Here is a 27,690-nt window from a genome sequence, read left to right on the forward strand (position 1 = left end):
GAAGCCCAAAGAAAGTCCAGACTAGCTGAGATTTAAAAAAAAAACGCACATGAAATGAACATTCTGCCTTTTTTGTGTCTATAGTCAAGTAAAAAAACATATGGGATAAACTTATGTATTGACTTACAATTGAATTCAAGGTGCTCCAAAACAAGGGAAACAAACTGTACCATATTTTTAAATTCTTGTTTTGTCTGAAATTTCTGGTTTAAGAACCAAGTTGAAACAATACACAGAAGTCTAACTTGCATGAAAAGCTGTGTTGTGAATTTACAGTCCAGATTTTCCCCTTAAGTCAGGCATGTGTGGGGCATTTGTTTAAAGTAGACTATTCTCTTTGCCTCACCACAAAATCTGGATGAACTGGCACATCAGTTGTCAGAAGATTAGTAAACTCAACTGGGAAAAGCAGATCAACCACACTCTTTACTTTTTTGACTCTTGAGTGTCTTCAATTTGCTGGTCACAAAGTCGTGTGGTTACACATTTTTGTTTCCTTCAAGTAACGCCGTTGACTGCAGTCCCTGGCTCTTGTGATGGATTCAATCAACCTCCTCCCAGCCAAACCACAGCAGTTTAGTCCAGACTGCAAAGGAGCTGAAGGCCTGAGGTGCAGACAGGCCAAGAACTCCTTTTAGGAAACCCACAAGGAATCAGAACAGCAACTGAACACTGAAAAGTTGTGGGTGTAGGGAGTCTCGTACAGACTTTTCCCACTGTATGCCATTTGACCACAAGTCACTACTTTATTCTATAAATATGACAGCCTGGGTGAGCTGCTGTGAGCGGTCTCTGCTAAACAAGTGTGGCTGTATGGCAATGATCTTTTACTACACACAGGTCAGTGGATGAGCCCAATTTAGGTTTCATATCAGTCATTTAACTTCAGTAAATGCATTCTAAAGAGAATGAATCACCTAGAATTAGAAGCTTGTGTCATTTTTAATATACACTCTGTTTCATGTTACTCAGCAAGCTGAATTTGCTGAAATCTTAATCTGTGAAGTCCTGCTCATACTTATCAAATGTGGATACAGACCGTACTAAATATCTGTGAGATAATGTCTAGCTCACACTTTGCTGGGAAGAAAGGAATTGTCTGGGGAGAAAATGACAACTTCAAGGCTAACGCGAAGACATTACGGACATCTGCGAAATAGGGCCTGTTCTGTTCTTTGCTGATTAGAAAGGGACTCATCCAGACACAACAGCACTTTCAAGTCTACGGACTATAAACAATAGCTGTGGTTAAACTAGACAAAAAGACCCATCTGAGATCAATGAAAAAGATCCAATGGGAAACAAGAAGATCCTAGACCCAAAAATTGCTACTGGACTGAATCATGGTGCAAGGAATGGGTAAATAGTTTGTAAAGATATAAAATCCGGGGATTTCTATGCTTGGAGGGACCTCTGAACAGGCAATCAGCTCAAGCCGGCCCTCCTGCTATGCTACTCCATTGAATTATTTATTTCTATGAACTCTGATTTCTGAGAGTTTGCTTCGCAACTCCTAGGATCCAGACTTTGGAGTGACCTGACGCCAAACCCCTGGAGGGAAAGTAATCAGATTTCAGCTTGGCATATTTCCTCCATGCACTAAATGATGGAGTAAACCTGCCACTGAACTTTAAGTCACGCTTTTCTTTGAGTGATCGAAACATCATTCTGTGGCAAGCAGGACCCTAAATCACTCCCTCGCGACAGCTCTTGACCAGCCTAGAATTTGACCTTTCTCAACATGGAAAATATAATACATAGTTTTTGCTCTTTTCTCTTTGAATGGCAGAATTTTGTTTTCTGTTGTACTCTTGCATGTATCACCACCATACTTCATTTCACCTGATCATGACTGAGTATACTGAGTTGCTGGTTTCCCATTAGAGTTGCAATGAACACAGAAAAGTCTTCTTCAGTCCCAGTTCACACAGATAAACTGAGTGCAGGAAAATATTTTGAAGTGTAAGACAGGCATTTGATTATAAGAAGAGATGTCCCAGAGAACCAAGCTTTATTTTTTTTGTTTTGCTTTACTTGGCTTCCCACAAAGAAAAGAGAGGGAAAAAACCTACCCAAAATTTAAGTCCAAATTTAGATTTGAATTGAGGTTGGTTCCTAGTCAACTTTTGCTTTCATTTTTGATTTCTGAGAAGAACCCTATCACAAGTGTTGTCACCAGATGCTTCCAATCACTCATCCCAAACTGGATTCAGAATTACCCACACATGCATGATGCACAGCAAATCCTCCATTTTAGAGGCTGCCATGGAACTTTGAACGAGTTGCATTTCGTTTTGGTTTGAATACATTTACCATGTACATGCTGGATTTGTCTGTCTCCACAAAGGGAGATGTTCAATTAGCAGCGGCACAGTGGCGTGGCAGAGCCCCCTTTCCTGCCAGCACTGATTTATGAAGCAAAATCATGTCCGGGGATGACAGATGTGGACACACATGACATTCTGCAGCACTACACAGAAATTCATACATCTCCTCTCCAATCTTTACAGCTGCCCGTGTGAGGGTCAAGAGACTGAGGGAAGGCACAAGGTCTCAGCACTGTTACAAGCAGCCATCAGTTACTGCCTCCTTATTCTTCCCTTCTTCACTCTCCCCTTCCCAGCAGTGAGGCCATGTCTGTGATCAATGACAATTTGCAAAGACATACTTTCACTTGTCCTTTCTGAAACCAAATTGTGGCCATTTTTCATGATCAGGAGAAAAGGCACACCCATGTGCTTAAAGTATTGGATAGCAACTGGATTACATCGAGCAGTTGGCTCCCATGTAGATTTAATGCATAACTGAGGAATTCACTTATTTACTAGACACGAAGTTCTCATCTACTAGAGATGTCAGAAACAAATATGTAACAGGTTATTTCAGGCCCCACCTGTTTAGGTTTGACAAAATCTAATCAGCATAATGGTATGCTATTCAAGCAAAGATCATAATTTGGGCAGGAGGAAAAGAAATACACTTGTTTTATTTTAATAATAAATTGGTTTGTCCCTGGAATTGTGCAAGACACAAACAATATTGAATTATTGTAGGTTCAAGCATATAGTTTTTCTTGGAGTGAAAATGGAATTATTCTGTTAGCTTCATTATTCAAGAATGAAAATGGAACAAGTAAAACTGCAAGTATAGGGAAAAATTCAAAATAACCGCTGTTTTAACACTGCAGAATGTCATAAACTTAAAATGTCAGGTTTTTCCTGGCGTGAATGGTGTGCCAGTTGGATGATAAATCAATTGAACCAGAGTGGTATGACAGTTACCTAGTAGTCTGATATTTCATATTTTCCTTACCGCCCTGCTGGTGTTGACAGGGTTACAAAAACTGAAGTTTCTCCTTGCTTTCTCATTCAGGGAGCTGCCAGGAACAGTTTTTGATGTTTCCTCACTAATACCAGTTTTGTCCCTGTTGTTTCTGAATTCCCTTACTCGGCCTATCCAGTTCCAATGCTGCCCCAGAGCTCAGGGAAGTTCTGCCACCAGTGTGAGTTTTCTCTCCCACCTGAAGCCTTCTTGTTCTTCCACGCTGCAGTGAAGAACAACACTGCCACAGTACCACTGTTGATTGTCGAGAAGATAGGACGGAGTAAGGTGTCTTTGCCCTATGACAGGTACTTGCATAGTAGGTGTGTTTTGGGCCACAGACTCACCAGGACTCTGTGTAATTTGATGAAGTTAATACTTTTCCAGGTGCCAGCATCAAAGGTGGGTTTTTATGCAACTCAGCTCTTCAGTCTCCTCATCTGCAGCCTGTTTCTGTACTCAGCAGGGCACCAGGCTGCAGCACTAACAAGGATGCATGTTTGCATGCGGTTATGCCTTTTTCATCTCAAAAATCCTTTCTTCCTTGGTGTGGTGCAAGGAAAGCATCTTTTGACTGAGAGCTTTTCTATATACTCTTAAACCTTGTTAGCAAGCCCACTGCTTGCTAAGACCTGACATGACACGGAAGTTTGGTGTTAAGACTTGACAGCAGAGATGTTTCTTAGATGCGCTAATATTTGTCTGCTTTGCAAATAACCATCCTCTTAAATTGTTCCAAGGCAAGGACAGGAATATTTAGTAGCAATTTTACCAAGTCTGGCATATCTGGGCTAGCTTAAAGTACATTTCATTGATTATTGACTGCCTTGCCCAGGTAGCAGCTTAAGAAAAAAATTGTAGTGGACCATCACTTAAGTCAATGTATTCAGATGTAATCTTATTCTGTAATGTCCCTGCATGTTTACAAAGCATTATCTAACAGATTTTAGACTTATGCTATAAAAATTAATGGAATTGTACCATTCCATTCCAAGACAGTTTGAATTATTATTAATTGCATCTCTTCCCCCAATCTACTATGAGATCTTTCATAACGTACTACAATTCACTAATCTTTCTACTTTTTTAATACCCTTGCTTTAGGAGGCATAACCTATGTTCAGGCAGAACTGAACACAGAGGGCTGCTGTAGTCAGAGCTTCCAACATGCAGACCACTGCCCTTTTACCACCTTAATGATGTCATTACAGAAATCATCCAGTTAGCCCATAAAGGCACCCTGTTTTCATGTGCTCTAAAGTAATCACAGAGTCACAGCACGGTTGGGGTTGGAAGATCATCCAGTCCAACCCACCAGCTAAAGCAGGTTCACCAGAACAGGTCACACAGGAATGTGTCCAGGCAGGTTTGAATGTCTCCAGAGAAGGAGACTCCACAGCCTCTCTGGGCAGCCTGTTCCAGGGCTCTGGCACCCTCAAGTAAAGAAATTTTTCCTCATATTCAGGTGGAACCTCCTGTGCTTCAGTCTGTGCCCATTGCCCCTCATCCTATCATCAGGCACCACTGAAAGGAGTCTGGTTCCATCCTTCTGACATCCACCTTTGAGATATTTATAAACATTGATAAGAACAAGGCAAGAAATGTGTGTGTAAGAGAAAAATTACAGAGGTGGCCCATGTTCCCAAAAATAATTATGTGATATCAAGTAGTGTTGGAACATTAGGAGCAAGATAAACAAAGCCCATTGTAAATATTTATTGTTCATTTTTAATACAGGAGATGCTAATCTTAAAATATGTTTAGTCCTCTGAAATAAACTGCTCTGACTTCCTCCTAATTTGAATGTGTTGTAGTAGCCATTATTATCATTATGTTAGTAATGTTTTCAAGTCCCTTTTCTCATCTTTGTTTAAATATTTGAATTCTCCTGAGTCTCAAGCTAAGCACAAAATCTCTGTTTTCCCCCATGAAATATTCATATTATGGGTTAGAAGAGACAAAAAACCCTAAAAAATTGTAGAAGAGAGATTATAAACCTGGATTTACAACTGTATTCTAAGCAACACAAGAAAAAATAAATGGTTCAGCAGAGAAATAGCAACAAAACTTCTCAAAGGAAATTTTGCTAATATAAACTGCAGCTTAATTGGAGTCAATGGATCTATGCCTGTGTACAACAGAGAAAATATGGCTCTGGATCTTCTTCTACAAGTGAGGGCCATATGGTAAGCCTTCATACGAATGGATGACTGTGTTTAAGTAACTTTATACGTACGAGTTTCCTGTCTGTGACTTCAGTAACATCCATGAATAATTCATGATGGAAGATTACAGATTCACAGTGCTTTTCTATCATTTTACCACTAGTCTAGTACTCAGCACACTGAGACAGTATCACTCCTAGAGACTTAAGTCAGACAAGGCAATATTTTTCTCATGTAAGAAGTAATTGGGTAACACTTGATGTCTGCAATGCCTTTCACACAGATGTGCTCATATTTGCTTGAATTTTGGAAATACAGTAGAAGACAAAAAGCTAAGAATGAAGACAAGGATGCCAGACCCGGCTGACTTTCATAAAACCTTTCATGTGCAGAGGTATTCAGCAAAGCATCTGCAGCTCTGCAACTTTAGTTGCAGCAGTAGTGCAGGCAGGAATCAAGGAGACCAATGTGTGACCCCCTGCTCAAACATCTACCAGTTGATGGAAGTTGAAATAACAAAGACCAGAGCCTGGTCACAGTTTGCAATCATAGAATCATAGAATCATAGAACAGTTTGGGTTGGAAGAGACCTTCAAAGGTCATCTAGTCCAACCCCTCCTGTCATGAGCAGGGACATCTTTGTCTAGATCAGGTTGCTCAGAGCCCTGGCCAGCCTGACCTTGAGTATTTTCAGGGATGGGGCATCCACCACCTCTATGGGTAACCTTGCTAAGCATGCAGGGACATGGTATGTCAGCAGCAGAGACCCAGGACCAGATCCGCTACTCCATCCCCACTGCTTTATTCAATTCTGTTGGCACATGGTAGCCATTAATCCACTGTAGGTGCAAATTCATTCACATCCAGTTTTTAGCATGGTGAATACAACACATTATCACCTAAATTATCCAAGACACATTTTTCACCTGCCTTATCTTGCAATGAAGATCAGTTATGACACAGGGAAAACCACAGTACTGCCCAGAGCACTTCCTCTTCACAAAAATATCACTTATTTCACTCAGTTAATTACAGCAGACAACGAGATTCTTAGTGCACAGGTTTTTACACAAAACTCACAAGTGTTCTTCCTCTTCAATTGCAGAGCATGCCATTCCTCTGATATGCATCACTTTTCCCTCTTTTCTGCTGTTACCAAGAGTATCCATAAACCCCATCACTGGCTACAAAAAGTCAGTATGCTTATTCCGAATTGTCAGCTGTAGCCATTTCACTGCTTGTCTACTGGCAAAAAGCTAGATTTGCCAGTGTTCTATATAACTTGAAAGCGTTAATCTTCTGATTGTTTTGTTGCTTGTGGTTTTTTTTCTCTCTCCTAAGATGTTGGCCTTTTCAGCAAAGTTACAACTTTTCAAAATCAATTAGTAATTTTGGACTCTCCATTTTAGTGTTTCCCACATCAGATATGTCAATACTACCTCATTTTCTGAAAAAGCTCAGTATTCAGTCTTGGCAAACTGGATCTTCAGCATAACCAGTCACTAATCCTCAGTTTTTATTTTACTCCCCAAGCCCCTCAGCCACAAGTCTTTTATTCGGAGAGAGACAGGGAAAGAAAGAGAGAGAGAGAGAGAAAGCATCTGGATTTATTTGTTTCTTTAGTGACATATTCATTTACTCATAGAAAAAAAAAAAAAACAAACACACAGAGGTGAACCAAGACAGAAAAAAATAAAGCAGCAGCAATGAACTGTGAGTCAGACGATACTGAGCCTCCGAGGAATGACTACCTGGAACTGAGGCTCTACTAAATCTAATCCATCACAGATTGATGAAGAACGCCCTCATTATTGCCTACAGGATTTTTTTCTAAAAGAATTTCAATCCGAAATTCAGGTTTGAGAAGGAGGAGGAAGTTGGTGAGTCATAAGGTTTTAATAAATCAACTTTCACTGTGTATTTGTAGGACGATCTTACTTTCTCTTGATTTGAATTAATGACAAGAACTGAACCGACCTTGACAACAACCCATTAGGATGCTAATATACACCTTCATCATAAAAGGTCTTTAAAAATTAACATTTATTTGGCATTATTTAGACAAATTAAACTAATGTAGGCTATTCCTTTTAAAAAATTATCTGCAGAACGTTTTTGTACGTCTGGTTCTGAATACTGTCGGGCCTGGAGTACCAACCATCAAGAAAGGCAGGAGTGTCTGCCTGAGTCTGTTCTTCAAGGAACAGCTGATGGTCAGAGATCATCATCCATTCCCTCTGGTTGCGAGTATTTCACAAGGGAGAATATAGAGAAAAACAGATGTTGTGAGAGACATGGATATTAGAAAGATTCTATGAGATAGTCAGGAGGACTTCATCCCCAAAAAACAGACCTGGGAAATCACCAACTGGCAGATCATGTCCAGAAGAATTAGTAAGAAGCTGAGAGTGTGTTTGAAGCAGACACTCTGAGTATTAATAGACAGACTCCTGCTTGCAGCTGTCAAGTCAGGATCCAGTGCAGAAGAAAGAAGAGTGCCAAGATGAGACTTTTCCAGAACAGGGCAAGGTACAGAGTAAAGAGCTTATGAAGGAAATGGAAAATAAGGAGAAATATAAGAGATTTGGGGTTTGTTCTGCAAGCTGGAGTTGTTGCAGAAACAATGAAGAAATGAACTTCCTTCAAAATTTTCAAGAATAAAATGATGGTGATTATCTGTGAAGGCAGCATAACAGCTTACGGAACAAAACTTATGGTGAATAATATACTCTTAAAAGACTTTCTATTTCTTTTGGAAGGACCTAGTCTCTCTCAGCTACTTTCATTAACATAGTTCTAAAAAAAGTCAATGCCAATGATAAATGTTCTCCTACAGGAGCTTCAAGTTTATAAGATCCAGATAAAGCAGAATTAAAGGACCCTCACAAAATTTTATTTGCATCTTAGTATCAGATGACCTTGACAAAATTAGAGCTTCAGGTAGCTACCACAGACCATGCCAAGAACTTTTTTTGCGTATGAACAACCTAAATAGCAAACTCGATCTTTAAAAAAATTTCAGTTCTTCCCACAAAAATATCTGACTTCATGCATAGAGGCATAAACCAGTTTCTTTTATTCAGAAAGTTTACTTTCAGAAGGAAGTTATGTTCAGAATCTGTTATATCCATTATATAAAAATAAAATTAGCTTATTAGTATCCACTACCTGACACTTTCAGAGTATTGAACTAGCAGAAGTCAAATAGAGCATTACAATGGTTTCCATACAGACAGATGGATGAAAATTTTTACTGAGAAACATCCATCATCCCTGTTAAAGGGAGAAAAGAGGAATCCATATCCTTTTCATTCACAATTCCCAAAATTACTAAGCTCAGACAATAAAATAAAGGCCAAGTAGTTAGTCAAGGCTCTATGCAAATTACAACATAATAAATTTCCAAACTCCCTTGTTTTATGGTTTAGAAGAGAAAAATTGAGGAGTCCTTGTATAAAATCAGAAAGGCAATAAAAATCAATACAAACAAATTACACAAGTGGGTCTTCAGAAGTTCACCAGAGACTGAAAAAGAAATCTCACTTCATAACTCATTATCCTGATGGTTGAAGTAGCTAAAACAATTTTAAAAGATACCAAAACCTTATGCTGTGTAAAAAGGAGCAGAAACAGACCATGACTCGAGGCTTTTGAAGATCCTTCCTCTGAACATCTCCTCCCATGGTGTGGGATAAAAGGATGGTTGGACTGAATTCAACAGGACTATTCATTTTCCCAGTTGTGCACATGGGTAAACACCTGACTTGAACTGAGACTTCACGGTCTAGCCATGATGAAATCAGCTCTGATTTGTATTTCTTGTCTATGAAATAGACATAACCCTAACTCAGGTCCTGTAAAAGCTAAATTTACTGGAATAGAAAGGGTGACCCTAACTTGCAAAAATGTCAAAATTAGACAATATATATGTTTAGGAGACTTCTAAGCCCAGCATCGAGCAAGACTAATCCACCCATTAAACAGTAACTCTTCCAGGACTCTATGTGCACGTAGTTAGAAAAGGACTAAAGTTTTAAGCAGTCTCATACAGGTTAAACAAATACCTATATTGGTTCCACGTAAAAAACATGTCTTGGCAGTTTGCAGGTTTTCTCTTATTTTACTTGAAAGTGGAATCAGACCCATCATCAGAATCAGATGTGTGACATCTGCCGATCACTTCCCAAGAACCTGCCTCCAGCCACCAGGGCCTTCCCAAACTAACAGAGAGCATCTGGACAAGGATATGAGCCAACTACCTCTGTGCCTTTGGGTGCATCCTTCTGCTCCCATGCAACACAGCCAAACACCTCAGCAAAAAAATGGCAGTCAAGGTGATCCAGCATGATTTGCTTCAGATTTCCAAACTTGCTGTTGCCCAAAAGTATCATCTGTGCTCAAGTTTGGGGGAAAATATCAGTATTCCGGCTTTCTTGCATGGTAATGACCTTGTCTTTATTGTTTACCTGTTTTTCCCATTTATTTTCTCATTCCTTCATTTTGTTTTTGATTACAAGCCAGTGTCTTCTCTCAGTGTTTCTTCTTGATTCTTGAACTTGGAATTCCATTTTTAGATAAGGTGCTAAAAGCTATCCCTCAGCAACACTGAAGGTAATTTGAAGAGAGAACACACAGGTCTGCTTTAAAAGTGAAATGCTCGGATTTGGAAAGTAAAATGGTAAAAAAAAAAAAAGTATTTTAATATAAAACCACCAGGGACTTTCATAACTGGGAGCTCCTTCCATAAAGTGGCAGAAATGAAACTGGAAATATTTTCGTAAAAAAGGCAAACTGAAATCCAAACTCTTTCTAGCCCTCAACATACACCATTTTCTCAGAATTAAGTCCCAGAAGCTCTGATGTCCTAAAATATTCATCTGTTATGAGATACCACAAGTTAATATTGACATTCTTCATCTGGATGTCTGAAAGTTGACTTGTAAGTAAAAATCTCTTAATGTTAGAAGAGATTCTATCAATTTCAGAAGTTGTTGTGGAAAGATACAAAGTTCTCTCAGGGTTTAAGCACTTAACAGTAATTCAAAGTGTTACCTCTTCACACTTCCAGGTGCATAAATTTTGGTTCTAATCTCCAAGCTCAAGGTTGTCTGGTCTTACAGCAAACCCTAAACGCGTAAGTAGATCAGTGAAATGTTGGCATTTGCAGCTTTTCTGTTGCTACTGAAGAACTGCCCTTATATAACATACTACTGCAAAGTCATCATTCCTCTAATTAATTTGCCTATTAAATAGGTCTGCCCAGATTATACTACCCAATATCCCCTATTGCTGCTCTAAAACAGAGGAGATTATCTTGGTAATGCTGATACTAACACACGTCTGGCATTGGTCAGTGTCATGAAACTGAAGCAAAAAAAATGTCTACGGGAAAAATCTCAGTTCAGTCCTTGTAATCATGCATGGTTTACAGTCACTCAGGATGTAAAAGTTGCATAAGAACCGCAGGCAGCTTTGTGAATTTGATCCTGGGCCCCTTGAATGACTCAGCACAAGGAGTTCTCCCTCCAGCAGTCTCTCCTCAAAAATAACAAAGAGTGGGAGAAACGCATTCAACCCGTGCAATTTTTCCATTCCAGAAAAGGCTGCTATGATGTGAAGATCATTAAATAAAAAGAGAAGCAGAGAGACAATGAGAAAAAAGAGGGAAAAAAAATGAAAACAACTGGAGTTTCTAAAAAGACTCTCAGCATGGAGAAAATTGCTTAGATAAGCCTAAACATGTCCCAGAATGGGCTAGAAATAAGTAATATTTACATCAGAAAACCATTTTTTTGTCATTTTTTAAGTCAATAGGCTTGGGATCAATTTTGCTCATGTGTCATTTATGTCTAACACATGAGTAGACAAATGTGTTGGTTTGACTGAAAATGGATTAATTTTCTTCAAGCAGTTAGAAACCTTTCTTTTTCGTAGATATCACAGTCATTATTTGGACTTAGTTTGAGAACAAGAGATAACACCCAGCACAAAGTTGATGTTTTTAATTGCTGTGGTCTGAGAGTCAAGGACATTCTGAGCTCTGCCCACAGGTGTGAGGCATTGAGGAAGTGTGGCATGGATGCGGCAGAGATTGACTGACATCCAGACTGATCAATAAGAACATTCCATCCCGTTAGCATCATGTCTCTCATTTAAGGAGAGTCGGGATCTTCTGGTCTCTCTCTCGGTTGCGCTCTCTCTCACTTCTTCGCTTTCTTTAGTTGGAGCGTGGGGAGTTTGATTCGGGATGTTTAGTTCAGCCTTTTGCTGTTTTGCAGAAGTCTCTGGGCTTTTCTGCCTTTTATTGCCTTTTTTTGTCTATGGGATCGGCTGTTCAGGACCAGGTGTTGCTTCCTGGGACTGGCTGCTCAGTGTGGCCAGAGTTTGTGAGCAATAGCATTGAGTATCTTTTATTTTATATTATATTTCTATTTTATATATATCTTTACTAGAAGTGTGTTAGTATTTTGTTATTTTATTAAACTGTGTTTATCTTAATCCAAGTTTCTTCCTTCCCTTTCAATTTTCTCCCCTGTTTGAGGGCAGCATGGACGGAAGTGAGTGAGGGGCTATCGTGGTTGTATTGCTAGCCCAGGTTAAACCATGACAATAAAAAATATAGATTTATGGTGTATTTCAGATGCACAAATATGCCAGAACTTTTCAGATGTAGTTTACATGGCTGCAAAAATTCAGTGAGCACATACTTATCTGTGCAATTCCACTCTCATGTCACTTGGAGTAGAATTGCTGACTTGCTTAAGGTTTGTAGAGTGTCAGAAAGCTGATATATGAGTTCCAGACAAGAAAGAATAAGAAACATTGCTGTCTCAGGGATGACTACTGATGGTACCTGGAGGGGGCAGAAGATTTTAAGGGAAAGTGCTAAAAAATCTCAAGCTGTGAACATGCAGACAATAACAGAATGAGTGCAGAAAGAAAGAAACAGAAGAGAAGGAAATAACAGGCTGGGAAGCTCAGCTACAAGCCCTATTGTATTTTGAAAATACATGGACATACTTTCTCTTAAGTGAGAGAATATTTGACCACCATCACTCCCCAAGGTGCTACTGGATTAGAAGTGAGGTGATACTTGAAATGCCTGTGAAACTAGTGTACTGTGGCTGACCGACTGACTCATCGATTGACTTAGGTTATATCACTTATTTCCTTTGCTCAGCTGCAAAATCTACATTTCATGTTCAGACACCTAGATAGAAAGAATCCTGTGAACCCAGAAGAAATTAGCAGCAGGAGATACAAGCATAGCCACTAGCAGAGAGCAAAACCGATCTACTGTATTTCTATGTGAAGTGTACAAAAACACATGGATCAGGGCATGAGTAAGATTTTTATTGTTTCAGGGTTTTGTCTTGCCTTCCTCTGAGGAAGTGTCCTACGGAACTTAATAAGGGTAAAACCAAAAAGTTTCTATAGAAATTAAAGAAGTCCTATAAAAGTGGAGGAGACTGACGGGTGACCTTATTAATGTTTACAAATATATAACCGGTGAGTGTCAGGAGGATGGAGCCAGGCTCTTCTCAGTGACAACCAACGGTAGGACAAGGGGTAATGGGTTCAAACTGGAACACAAGAGGTTCCACTTAAATTTGAGAAGAAACTTCTTTGCAGTGAGGGTGACAGACACTGGAACAGGCTGCCCAGGGAGGTTGTGGAGTCTCCTACTCTGGAGGCATTCAAACCGACCTGGACACCTTCCTGTGTAACCTCATCTGGGTGTTCCTGCTCCAGCAGAGGGATTGGACTGGATAATATTTTGAGTTCCCTTCCAGTCCCTGACATTCTGTGATTCTGTGTGATTCTGTGATATTTATGGGATTTTAACATAACCTTTCTCTGGGCCACATGAGCACATATCAAGACACCAGACTGATCCAATCAGACAACTGCATGTTCACCAGCGAGTCAACAGCATCTGCCCAATGGCACTCCCTCAAGGAAGCCATTCCCGTTAGAAAACTACTGGTCTAAGAGCAACTTTTCCTTTAACTGCCATAATAGGTTTGGTTTGAGGTCAGCAGGGTTTACACTGTTCCCAAACTCTTGCCTTTTAACATTTTTATCCACATTATTGTGAGTCTTCAAATGAGATAGCACTCTTCAGCAGGCCAATGAATGCTGAAATGCATGGCAGGTCTCCATAGTCCTGCTTCCCTCCACCACCCGGGCCAGTCAGCCTCTGTGTGCACATCTTGGGTCCTCTCCGTCCCTCATGTCAGGGCTTCTTCAGGTGGAGAATACCCAGTGTGAAGCACAGTGAGCACCCAGCTCATCCTCTGCTGCAAGAGCCCTGCCTGCCCCCAAAGTGCCATCTGTTGTCCGTGATGTTGTCTGCCCTATGAAAACCTGCAGTAGGAATACGGTTTGCTTTTAGAGTTTAAGAATGTTCTGAATCCCTAACAATTTTTTAAAATCTTTTCTAAACTTCTGAACTTCAAATGGATATAAAATATAACTTTATACATAACTGTTGACTTAATTAGAAAGCTGACCTTTCTCTAACACAAAGAAAAATGGCATTTAAAGCATTTCTATCTCATCTGGCTTTCTGTTCTCTCATTAGCTGTACACATTTTTTACCTGTATTTTTCATTATTCACAGTAAGTCTATTTTTACAAGAGTATTTTGACAACTTTTTAACTGCAAATGCTCGCTGATTTTCTGGCAGTCCTCTGCAGAATTTTTAGCAGTATATGCTTCCTGGCTTGGTACCAGCAGAGCTCAATATTTGTTCTTCCAGCAGCTTAACTCAGTGTATGAATATCTTGGGCAAGAAGGGGCAGGGGGGAGCTCTAATCTTTTAAATTACTCAGTCTACAGCAGGTGCTGTTCATTTGTAGAACTACATTGACCTCAGTGGAGCAACAGCAAGTAACGTCATGGACTTTCCCCATTTTGCTTATCATTCTGCCAGGGCCCTGCTGTTATTACTAGTTACTTGGTTTGATCACAAGGCCTTCTGCTGAGATAATATGATGTGTTCAGTGTGATAAAATCATTTCTATACTAATACACTTATTCCTCCCACAACTGACGAATTCTTGCTGGAAGAGTCGAAGGGGGCCCAATTTCTACTGCATACCTCTTTGCTTTAGACTCATAAACTCGCAACGTATGATTCATGTGTATCCAAGCTAACTTCAACCACAAGTTAAGGAACTTAACCAAAGCATCTGCTTGGAAAATCTTTCAGTGGATACTGTCAGAAAGCTTCCTGAATTACCATGGCCTTAATAAGCTTTGCTAGTTGACCTGGGAAGAGCAGGTCAATCCCATTCTTTGCTTTTCTTTATTCTTCAGTGTCTTCAATTTGCTGGTCACAAAGGCACATGGTTACACTCTCCTCTTGGTTTCCTTCAAGTAATGCCATTGACTGTAATCTCTATTTTATGACCAGCCCAGAATTTGACCTTTCTTAAGAAAGAAAACATAACATACAACTTAAAATATGGCCAACATATACACTGATTTACCTATTCACGGATTATTATTATGGTTCTACTGTTTAACACAAGAGTAAAACCAGAGACCTCTCAATCTCAAATTACATGTATTAGCTTCTATTCCAAATCTGCTACAGGTTTCACAGAAAAATGAAAGGATTGAACAAGAAACAAATAGCACTGTTTTAAATAAAACTGTGATTTTTAAAATTACTTATTTAAACCAGCCCGGAGAATTGCATAAAAGCAAACATGTTTAGTATAAATAGTGCTTACTTTAGATTAAGGTTGTTTCCCTGGGTGTCTGGCATCACTGTAACTAAAACAGTTGCTATATTAGGCTAAAGAAATTCAGCTTTTTCCCCTTGACAAACTTGCGGTGCTCCATATCAGCTGTGGGTTGATAACAAGGCAGGGATGGCATTACCAAGCTAATATTTTTGAGGGTTTTCTAATTATTGTTAGTCACCAGTGAATAATTCATAGAAGCTTTAATGAATCTTTTTTCGTTCTGCAATCAGCCAATGCTTCTTTCTGGAACATTTGTTGTTCCCCAAATTATTTGCCAAATGTAGTCTCAGCTTGTAGATTTAGCTTCTTTCTTCTTCCTACTTTAACAATACATGATGCAATCATGCATCTTCCAGCCAGTCAATATGATTTAGGACTGTTATCAGCCCTGAACTGATGAAATATTTATTTTTTACAAATATATTCAAAGAAGTCCATTGTACTTATGGAATTCCCCTTCCCTAATTTGTTAGGATATCTGCAGAAACAAAGCAAACTCTGCAAACAAATATTAAATTTATATTTGTAAATAATTTTAGGGGATGAAAGGCACAGAATTCACTCAGGTGAAGCAGCTGAACTCTGTTAGACACAAATGAATCCACTCCTGCTAAAAAAAAAAAAAAAAAAAAAAAAGTAGCTAACCAAAACCAGAAAAGTTTCCTCAAAATACTATGTGCAGAAACCACCTACTTTTTTTATTGTAGACTCAGATCATAACAATCTGTCGTGAGGCTGTTCAGTATTGGATTTCCTTTGCTCACTTTTCTCTACTCCAAAATACTTATAATTCCTTATAAGAGAGAAATTTTCTCTAAGTGATGGTGCTGTTGTTCAGTGGGTACTTTTCTGGTTTTATCTTCTCCTTCTGTTCTGCTCCTGGCCAAAATACTCCCAGCTTGCAGTTCCACATGAGATATCCCCATTGATCGGTAATGCTTTGGGACATTTAAGTAATGCATGGGGATCAGCTTTCCTCCCTACATATTTATTCAGGTTAAGTTCATGAACATTTTGCATGCCTGTGGCAAACAGTTCAGTTTGCTATTGAAGACAACAGCAAAAATTACTCTGAGGCTCTAGAACATCTTTCCCATTTATGTCAAAATTCATCAGCTAAAATAGGATGTTCCCAAGTGATGTTCCCAATGAGTTTCCTGTCGTCTGCAGAAAAAGTCTGAGGTAGGAGACACCAAGCATTTTAAATCTGATCTGTGTTGCAAACAGCCTCCAAAATTTTAATTTCCTATCAACCTTTGTCAGCCACCAAACACTCCTGCTATTGAAGTTAGGGGCAGCCAATGCCCAGGTGGCTCACGGTTAATGTCACTAACACACGACAAGTTTGTTCCTGTTGCATAGTGCTTAACTCCACCGGTATTCCCACTGGGGTCAATTTGCTGGGGGCAAGCAGTGCAACAAATTCAACATTAGCAGCATTTGGCCATTAGTGGTGAGTCTGAATCTTACTGTGAAAATTGAGTAAAGGACAGAGAAGAATTTTGCTTCTCTAGAAGCAAGTTTGAGAAGCACCTAAGCTGAGGGTGCCAAAACACCCTGCAATTTCATCTTTATTCCTAAAGGCATGTGTTGGCTACAGCAGATTCCCTCTCTCTCTGCACCAGCTCACTTATAGTAGCTGCTTCGCTGTGGATATAACCAGGACAAGGCAACTACTTTATTCTGGAGGCCTCTCATCTAGACTGTCTATGATTATATTAACCCAGCCAACTGCTTACATGAAAATCCTCTTAAAATACAGAGGCAGAAAGGCAAGCTATCTGAGGAGCCTTATTTAATAATTTACCTTTCAAATGCATCAGTCTCCTTTGCCTTCCTTTTCAGTACATCTCATATAAAGCAAACATGCATTTTTTGCCATAGCTCTTTGTCAAGGGATAGGAATGCACAAAATTTCGGTCACAGAAAAAAAACACAACTAAGTCACGTTCTACATATTATGATTATGTCTCCATTTTTGGTACTTTGGAATCTTTTCTCGACATCTACACAACAGCACTTAGTTACACAATTTCTAAGACATTTGCTTATTCTCCAGGCTTGCAAACAAAAGAGAGAAAAACCTTGACTTTCTTAATCCTCATCACAGAGCATTTTGGTGTTTAAAGCAGCTTGTGAAAAGGATGCTTCAAAACTATCTTGTGGTGCAAAAGTGGTGGTCCGTTTTCTCAGAGATGTTTCATTTCCAGTAACACCCTCCTGTCTCCCTGTGAGGGGACAGCACAGTGCTGGAGTCTGTATTTGATCGCAAGAAACTGAAACTCAGTAAGAACCCATAGAATGTGTAACATCTGGGAATCACGTGACAATTTCAAAGTCCAGAATTACATCATCAGCCCTGAGCTCTCTTTTCTCTTTCTTTTCATGGAGTATACCTATCCACTTCTATTCAAAACCATGTTAAAAATATTGGGGCTATCTCCAAGACAGCCCATTTGTACAATGGGAATAATTTGACATTGGCATTAGAGCTCGGGAATTTCATGAGTGTGTTGTTAACAGGAACTTGTGTTTTCAAAAATAACTTTTATTAATATCAGACTTCATTTTTTTTTAACAGATGTGTAAATTATTCAGTTTTAGGTTGCTTCTGGAGCATAACGAAAATGATTTGTCATATGTACATGTCTGATGTAACTATTGCTTCTTCTGTACTGCCTTGCAAATGGAGCATCCAGCATCACATTATTTAAAGGCTCTCTAAAACAAAAGCCACACATCCAGTTCATCTATTTTCTTCTAAAACCGTGACCTTGGGTGAATGCCATTCTCACTTGTGCTTTATCTCGTATGTCAGCATTTTACAGACACTTCCCTTCTGCCAACATAATCTCCTATGTGACCCTAATCCTGCCAAATTTCAGCATTATTTAGCTTTCTAAGACATTTACTTGTATCACTTTTTTTCTTTTCTGATATCATTTTGAAGGGGGATTAGTTGTAATTTAAACTATATTGCGACTTAAACCCTTGCTGGGTAGCCTATTCTTGAGCTCAGATTCCTAGGAACAAACTGCTGAATACCTCCTTGAAACAGAAGAGTCTTATCTTCATTCATGTATGTGTCCTTATCTGGGTATTTGACTCAGAAAGATAGATGACATAGCACAGCTGAATCTAGGACATGTCTTACTGTAGCAAAGAGTGAGCAAGGTGTATGATCCCTGGGCTTCTCTGAGTCATTAACTCAGCACTATGCTTAGGCACAATAGAGTGGGGTTTGGTTTGGGTTTTTTTGTCAGTGTGGCATGCCTTAAGGGACATTTCAACTAGAAGCATCTTTAAAGGAATCAGTCATTTGTTACACATACACACAGTGAGTTAATACTTTGCAGAAAAAAGGCAGTTATTGGAGCATCGTACTGCTCAATATTACAGCCACGTAGGGCCCAATCAACAGGTGCAGGTACCAGACCCACCAAGGGGTTAGAGAGCATGCTGTGCAAACACAGACCCTGAGCAGGTTGTTCCTTCTGTTGAAAGCTAGGGAAGGAGTTCTGCACGAGGTCTGGATCCTCAGAGGGACTCACATCTCTTTCAGGGTGGCGTCCCTCAGGTGCATCTCTGACAATCTTCACCTTCTGTGCAGCCTCAGGCAATGCCCAAGGGTATGAGTGAGCCCATGGACTTTCAGAAGCTTGGTTGTCATGACTGTGGCTGGCAAGCCGACTCCTGCCCAAGTCCATTTTGCTTGTACCGGAAATCCTTATTAAAGCAAATAATTTGAGTAAGGTCATCCCAGCTGCTTTGAGAAAGGGCTTGCAAAATTGGTTCTTTAAACAGCGAACAGAAAGGTTAAGCCCACGCTGCCTCTGTGCTTCTCGGAGGAGATGAGGCAGTTTGCCAGTTTTGCAGCCCTCAGTAATCTTGACAGAATTGTTTAGCTGGACAAATTGAGTGAATTATCTTTTACACAGATGGTGTTGTGGCCTTTCCTTAGTTTGCTTATTCAGTCTTTTCCTGTTTTTCACACCACTCATAATTTAGCTTCGATAAGCACCCATGATTTGTCACCCTCCCCCCTCTCCTCTTGCCCTCACTCAGAAGGAGCAGGAGGGAACAAACAGTAAAAAAACATGTGAACTTGCCAGGGTCATGCAGTGTGGGGGTGCCCACCCAGCCCTGTGGAAATTGAAGACTTTGTCTGAAAGTTAAACAGTCTTCATCTTTTTTGAGCATTTGCACTAAGTGCCCTTTTGAAGCCAACCAAAACAGTGCAAAGGTTGCATGCAGCCATAATAATTTTATATTTGCTGCAGAAGCGTGAGGGAAAGTATATAATGCAGAGGGAAGCACAATACTACCAAGGTAGTATTGATATTTTTTTTTTTTAAAACTATGGGTTTGCTCTGTGAGAAGTTGCTTGTCTGACCTCACTATTCAAATGACACTGATGTTGGCAACAATTTTGACACTGACTTCAAACAGGTTTTTCTCTTTTTTACCTTCCTGCCTCCCAAAATTTTCACAAGTGCTCAGCTGTCACCCTGGAATAAATAAGCAGATATGTACAGAGAAAGCTGCATTAAATCCAGCCCAGTCCTACAAAAGTCCATGGAATGGCATCCTGTTTTCACGGAGGCTATCCTGAGTGGGGTCATGATAGAGGATCTCCTACTAGCTGGAAGAAAAATTGGGGAAGGGAGTCAGCCTGCCTGCTGACAAAGTCAGAAACAAAAATCTGTGTACTTACAGTGATGACAGGTAACCACCCCCTAAACTGAGGATCTCCTAAAAGGCTTTCTGTGCCATTTACCATGATGCCGTAAGCAGTGCTGGGGCCATTCCTACCTGCTGGAGTTGTTTCCATCACCGTCAGATTAACTAAGAAGGAACAACACAGGAGATGTGACAACAGAATGGGAAAGACTTAAAAATGACAACAACTACAAGGCAGTGGCAGAAATTTTAGGTAGTTGTAGCCAGAGGCTCAGTACTCAGCTGAGTCATTTTGCTGCTTCTCGACTGGCTGTAGCCCTGCCCAGGATAAATGTATCTCAAAGGTGAGAAAAAGATGGAGAACCATAGGACCAGCAATGAGAAAAATGTGACTAAGTGTCAAACACAAAATATATGGTATGAACAAGACATGTGGCAAATGGAGATACATTAAAGGTTTTATAGCTGCTTGTTTGGGAAGATGTACACCACCTCCTCAGAAAAGGAGCAATAAAAGCCATCGATCGGATCACTCGCATTAACGGATAGAACAGCACTGTCACCTTCAACTAAACCCTTCCTTCCTCATTCTGGCAATGGAAAACGGTCTCATAGTGAAAGTATATTCGTGCCTACTTTAGGCACCTTTATACAGTTCCAGTGGTGGAGAGAAGCTGTGACTGAATACTAGCCACTCTTTACTTTCCATTTATAGGCACCTGGAGGAGGAGACAACCCAAATCAGAGGGGCTCTGGGCTGTGTGCCACTATCTGGTGATGTTACCAGATCTCCTAGCTGCTCTTCTGCCCAAAAGGGACCAAAGCTATAAAGTGGTTCATTGCATGCTTTCCTCAATGACACTTTGAGCATCCCCTGACAGCATCAGGGTTTCTCTGGATTTATATTGCCAGAAGAAACAGAATGAGAGGGTTTTTTTGGGAGTAACAACTGTCTCAGCCTCTTTTCTGAGGCAGTAAAGTAGTGGTGAAAACCAATTTGACTTCAAAGCGGTTGTTTGGATCTTACACCAGGCCTGCCCACAGGAGGATTTTGCAGTCTGGAGTAGACGATGTGCTGCTGATTCACAGCAGATGAGCACTACAGCGATGTGGAAATTTTCAAATATAATACTTTGCTTAACATTCTTAATGTAGTTTTAGATATCTGAAAGTATTTGCAAATTTCTTCTGGTGGTGAAAAGTGGGGAGGGCAGAAAGAAAGGACCATCCAGATGACTTCTTTTTTTTTTTTCCTTGAAATGGTAATTCAAATGAAAAACATGTCATTTTGAAATGTTTGAAACTGCATTTAGATAAACTGGGGGATCTAAATATAAACCAAAATTTATTCTTATTCCATTATTCCAAAATCATTATGCCTGAATGATTTCTTTTTCCCTAATTCTCATTTTTCAATAGTGATTATGAAAGGAAAGAAAAATCGTTACAGACTGACCCAAAATAAATCCTTCTCCAAGGCTAAAGTGTGTGGTACCCTCCATCTCAGCTAGTGACTTGGCCATTTTGAAAAATGCGAATTGCTAAAAAAGACACAGCTGAACATGGGTTTAACCAATCTGGCTATCATACTCTGTCAAGACCAAGGAGCTTCTTCCTCAGAGCAAAGGGAGCAGAGCAACACAGACATGAATGAGAGGAAGCAATAACCTACTTCCAAAGGAGCCAAGTTGCTCAGAGGGAACAAGCCTTGCAGAGGTCACTGTGAAACACACAGGACAATTGCTCTGCAGTCCAGAAAGCAAACAAACCAACCGTTCTTCAAAGAAATGACAATGAGCCAAGCAAGCAGAAAGAGCAACAAGAGAAATGTGAGCAGTGATTTTAATCTCTTTTCCTTACCGCATTTTGCATTGTTCAGGGGTTCTCGCTAGCTTTAACTGTGATGCTCAGGCACTGACCAAGGATGGACAGTTTCTGTGGTCACCATTCCCCAGCAATCAATGCCACCAGCATTGCTGTACTCATGGTTACTCAAGGTGACAACCGATTCAGAGGATATCCATCCACTTGCTCAGATCTGCCTGGTCTTATTTCAGTTTAATATTTCACATAGGAGAAAAGCAGAGTGGACGTTCCTCTTGTGGCAATCATCATGAGATAGGGAAAAGGTGAGAGAAGAGTAGAAGGCAGTCAGTCTTTAGCTGAAGATTTAAAAAATCAAGAATCTGACAAAAACTTTATTCTGCCAGCAGCCTTTCAAGAGGGACTGCAGTGTTGCTAAAAAGCAGGGTGCAACTGACACACAGCAGTCTACAATTCCTTTATTAGACTAACAATGGTACTCTTTTCTGCATGCATATGTACAGAAATAAAGCCAAAAAATTAGTGATGCAGCTTTCCAAATGCTACATGTATACTACTTTGGTGGGGTTTATATCCTTTCTCAGATCATTATCTGAAAATGTTCCGGCCTCTGGCTCCAAATCAGGAATTACTTACAACAGTAGTCCCAAGAATGGTACTGCAGGATCACCAGAAAGAGCAGAGATTGCAATCTGGTCATAGATTATCCACAAACAAACAAAATAAAAAGGAGATACTGAATGATTTTTCCTTTATTAATTTCCAGAGCTATTTCAGTAATAAGCTTGATTACATTTTCTGAAACACTTGCATTCTTAAGCTAGTGTCACCTGCGCCCTAAAGCCAGATAAATATCTGCTACTATAATGAAGCTTCAAATAAATGACAATTCAGAGTTGTCTGTTAAGACACGGAAGAGTAACCGTTTCTTATAAAAATAAGTCCCACATGAAAACCAGCAATTATCTAACTGCACAGAAGAGAAGTTACGTGCTTACCAGTTCTTTCCAAACCTGACAAAAAGAATGCAAATACAGATAACGCCTCTGGAGTTGCAGAGATCTCAAGTGAGCTCAATCTCACAACCTGAAAACTAAATTCTGTCTTTTGGGGAGGAAAAAAAATATTTTTCTCTGCACTGTGTGAAATGCACCATATTCAAAGACAATTCTCCCAGCCAATAATTCCTTATTGCTATTAGAAGAGATTCTGAATACCCGTGTTAACATGATCTAGTGCTTCAAAAAAAAAAAAAAAAAAGGAGGAAAATGGACAGGAGGAACCCAGGTTGATCAGAGGAATAAAAATGTGACTATAAGACTAGATGAAAAAGGAATAAGAAAAGGGAAAACATGAAATTGTTATTAACTCTTAAAGTATTTGTTCATCTTTATATGTAGCAGCTGGTATAGTCAGTATTGGCCTACAGACCACCAGTCTGCCATTCATAGTTTTCCACCTAGGAACCAATTTTGCAATCACAGACCAATTTAGAGAGAGCACTGTGACAACCACCAGCTTTGCTGGTCATTTGGAAGATGTTAACAGCAGGCGGGTATGACGAGTTGCTAACATGATGGAGATAAGGGTGTAAGAGACATAGAAATATCAGCATAGCTGAGACCTTGGTGAGACCTCGCTTTGAAGACCTCCCATCAAGAAAGATTACTTTGAATCTGAACGACTTCTTTGGAGGATAGTGACCACCTCTCTGATACAGCATGATGAAAAGTGTTTCCTTCTACATAGATTTTGTGCATGCCAAATTAAGAAAAAGAAACAGAGCATGTGATGTTTCTTCACAAATAGCTCTGAAGATAAAGCTCAAACATTCAGAGGAGAAAAAGTCTTAAAAACGTTAGCACTAGGTCAGGGTAAGCTCATGGGGAAGTTACCACAAGGAGTGAAATTCTCCAACTGTCCTTCCACACGGACAACCACAGGAAACCTCGCTGCATTCAACCAGCGCTAAACTAGTCAGGGAAAGATGGCAGGGCTCCCGCAGCCAGAAAACATATTCGAGTCTCCGGGCGTCCCCCGTGTGAGCAGGCAGCCTGAACCTTTCTGCCGGGGGGAGCCGCGGGACGGTTTCCCGTCTGATGGACAGGGTGGCTGCGGGAGAGGTCTTCCTCTGAGATCCTGGAGATCGATCACGGCACAGAGACACAGCGCTGAGGGTGTCCGTGCCCCGATCGGCGTGCTGAAGTCTCAGACCTAGGGTTAGCGCAGCTCCCGACTGCCCAGGATTAAACTAGAACCGAGGCAAGGACGGGACTTTGCCCAGCTCCTTGCAGACACACACACAAACGGCCATCGCTGTTCTGCCCTATTTTCTCTTAGAATGAGGGCGTTTTGTCATAGAAGCAATTTTAGAACGTGTTCGTGGCTTGCTGAGCATGGATGTCAGGTCCCACATGTCGAAAAATGATTCGGTTTGAAGAAGCAGCGCATGAGAAAGGCATTGAGCGCAGTCAGAGCTGCATATCCCGCCGAGTGCGCTGCGGCGGCGAGGAACGCGGTTCCCGACAGCCGAGGGGGCGAGGGGGGCCTCCCGCCTGCAGCCCCTTCGGGGAGGGGGCAGCTGGGGATCTCTTCTCGGCGCCGGAAGACTGTTTCAGTTCTCTGGCGCTGTGATGGGACAGAGCCCCGTGACAACACCTGGGCAGAGGTTCCCGTCGGGGCTGTCCCGGGACGCTTCCCCGAAGGGAGCAAGCAGGCGGCGCTGAGGGACCGAGCGTTGCACCGAAAAACCTCTTTCCTCCCTCGGGCTGCCCGCGGGGGAGGCGGTGACTACAAGTCCCGGCTGCCCGGGGAGGAGCCGGCACGGGGCTGCCGCTCGCCGTCCCTCCCGGTGGGAGCGCAGCGCAGCCCAGCGACCGCCCGCAGCCCCGCCGGCAGCGCCCGCCGCGGCCGATCGGCAACTTTTCCCGTCGCCGGAGCCGGTCAGGGGAGTGCACCGAGGGCTGCGGAGGAGAGCGGGGCGAGTGAGCTGGAAAAGGAAACCTTGCAGGGGGAGCCGAGCAGAGGGCTGCGGAGGGGAGCCTTGCGGGGGAGCCGGAGACGGGAGTGCGGGACAGCCCGGGGCTGCGGAGAGAAGCCGGACAGGGGATTCCTGCAAGGGAGCCGTGCAAGGGAGCGCACCGGAGGCTCGGAAAGGGCAGCTGGGCAGAGCAGCCTCGCAGGGGAGCTTCTCGCTCCGTGCGGGGCTGCCGGGCAGAGCGAGCGCCCGGGCGCAGGAACCGTGCGGAGTCTCCTTGCCGGCGGCTGCGGGGGGCGGTGCGGGGTGCCGCCCCGGGGCCGGGCCGCTCCAGCCCCGCGGGTCGGTGAGGGGCGGGCCGGGGGCCGAGGCCCCCCTCAAGCCCCGGGGCGTGGGCGCGGCGGCGGCGGCTCCATGGGCGGCGGCGGGGACAGCTCTATGCGGGGGCCGCCCGCCGCGGCTGATGCCGCTGCCGGCCGCCCGCGGGGCGGCTGAGGCGGGCGGCGGGGCCGGGACCAAGGGAGGCGGCGGCGGGCGGCTCCTGGCCATGTGGCGGCCGGGGGTACGCGGGCTCCTGGGCCGGGCGTGCCTGCTGCTGCTGCCGCCCTGCGCCCTGGTGCTGGCGGCGGTGCCCGGCTCCGTGTCCCACCCGCAGCCCTGCCAGATTCTGCGGCGCATCGGGCACACCGTCAGGGTGGGGGCCACCCACCTGCAGCCCCGCATCGCCGCCTGGCCCGGGGAGGCGGCAGGCGGGCGTGGGGCGGGCGGCAGCCCCGAGGGGGTGAGCGCCGCGGGGCAGCGGGGCTGGCGGCTAGGGGACGGAGGGGAGCAGCGGCCGCCCCACTCGCCGCGGGACGCTCTGCTGCTGGCCGTGGCGAACCTCAACAGCGTGGCCGGGCTGCTGCCCTACAACCTGTCCCTGGAGGTGGTGATGGCGATCGAGGCGGGGCTGGGCGACCTGCCCCTCTTCCCCTTCTCTTCCCCCAGCGCCTCCTGGAGCAACGACCCCGTCTCCTTCCTGCAGAGCCTTTGCCACACGGTGGTGGTGCAGGGGGTCTCCGCTATCCTCGCCTTCCCGCAGAGCCGCGGGGAGATGCTGGAGCTGGACTTCATCTCGGCGGCGCTGCGCATCCCCGTGGTCAGCATCGTGCTGGGCGAGTTCCCCCGCCGGAGCCCGGTAAGGCACCGAGAGGCGCGGGGCGGCGGGCAGGGCTCCCCTCGCCCAGGGGCAGTGCGGCGCGGTGTCCCCCTGCAGGCGGCACCCGCCCCGGAGCCCCCGGGTACCCTGCGGGGAAGGGCCGGGGTCCGGCCGGCGGAGGAGTGGGCACGGCCGTGGGAGCCGGGCAGCCGTCGGGATGGGGAGGGACAGTGTCCCAGACCTCCCTGGGAAGAAGGACGTTGTCTCTGGGGCCGCCGAAATCACTGTTCCTAGTGTTTCACTGCTCTTGCATCCTCTCCCGTTGTCAGCCCTTGCTCTGAGCCCTGAGGTGGAGCGGGACGAGCACCCTGTAGAAAGGCAGAGTTCGGTGGCAAAAGCTAAGTTAAGAGCCCGAAGTCATATGCCGCGTTAAGTTGTGGAGTTGAGAGGAGAAAGGGGCTCCAGGACATGCACTGGTGAGAAGCTGCTATTCTGAAGGGCCTTAGTTTGGCTTTTGGAGAAGGACATGTTTCCCAGACCAAAATAAGATCACCAGAGAGAAAAAAAATAGCTAAAACCAGCATTGAGGGTATTCCTGGACTAAATGCTGTGCTCTGTCTGTGTGTGGATGCTGTAGATTGTTCACCAGATGACACTCCTCAGTGAGGTTGTTCACTGTAATTTTACTTTGCATTGAACTATCTAAAGCATTTGAATTTTCTTGTAGTTCGTGCATCACTGCTAGATCAGATTTTTGATAAATCTGATTGACTAACTAAAGTAGTAGAAACTGAAGGCTGACAGTGTCTGCGTTTGTGTATCTCAAATAGAAACAACATTTATTGCATTTGACTCTTAGGCACAAATTGCGGTAGTATCCAAGGAGAGCTAAACTTTTTATTATACAGAGCTGGCAACATAGTATTACACACTCTGGAAAAGGGTGATAGTTCACTATTTTGCGAATGCATGTTTGATACCAGTAATAATTTTCAGGCAAAAGAGTTGAGAAAGAATGCTGTGTTCTATGTGGCCCATGCAGGGGAAGTTGTGAGTAAAATGGCAGAAGCTGCCATTTAAGTAGCCAGGAGAAATAGTTGTTATATATAAACAGAGATAGCTCAACTTTGCTGTGAAAATGTAATCAGAAAAAAAGATTGCCAACAGAACTTGCTTTTTAAAAACAATTATAAAACCCACCCTGGATCACCCTTTGACTTCTGCATTTTTTTCTTTGTATTAGACTGTGACAGAAAAGGTAAGAAAAGAAAGTCTGTGCTAGGCAGCTCCTAGTCTGGAATTGAAGGTGTGACTGCGGTATGCTGGTCTGAACTCACTAGTTTTCTCTTCCTCAGCAAAACCCACAAAACCCAGGTTTCTGTAGACTTACGCAGAAACTCAAGTGTAATCAGTGCCACTGAATGCCGCTATTGATGTGCATTTGGTGCCAGCAGCATCCATGTTGGCTGAGTTATGTCTACCAGCCTTGCAGCTACGCTTGCAGTTGTACTGGAGTCAACAGCCAATGCTTCCTGAAGACCAGACCAGGGCCTGAACCCATCATCTCCTTGCTGTGTCTGTTAAAATCAGAATTATTTTCTCTTTCATCTTAGACATGGGTTGAAGTTCATCCAAAGATGCCTGAGGACACAAGATGCTTTAAAGGCATATAGCACAGGGTCAGAGTCATTGCTCCTTTCCACACACTTCAAAGCTCCTGCTTAACTTTCAAATTGTTCTCAGTGGGGAGCCAACTGGATCAATCTATCCAAATCAGGACTTTGTTCTTAAGCAGACATTTAAGTGTTATTGTCTTCAGTGGCAGTGAA

The 27,690-nt window shown here is 42.8% G+C and overlaps 1 protein-coding gene across 1 annotated transcript in view; it reads left to right on the top strand.

Annotated features, from left to right (window-relative positions):
* The first annotated feature begins 24,586 nt into the window (after positions 1-24,586).
* GRIN3A (glutamate ionotropic receptor NMDA type subunit 3A) overlaps positions 24,587-27,690 on the top strand; it is a 78,627-nt gene continuing 75,523 nt past the window's right edge. The window contains exon 1 of the mRNA XM_065861079.2: positions 24,587-25,900. Coding sequence (XP_065717151.1) covers positions 25,187-25,900 — 714 coding nt within the window. The 5' untranslated portion in view covers positions 24,587-25,186. The remainder of the gene's footprint in view (positions 25,901-27,690) is intronic.

Source organism: Patagioenas fasciata, chromosome Z, assembly GCF_037038585.1.
Source record: "Patagioenas fasciata isolate bPatFas1 chromosome Z, bPatFas1.hap1, whole genome shotgun sequence".
Classification (NCBI taxonomy): Eukaryota; Metazoa; Chordata; class Aves; order Columbiformes; family Columbidae; genus Patagioenas; species Patagioenas fasciata.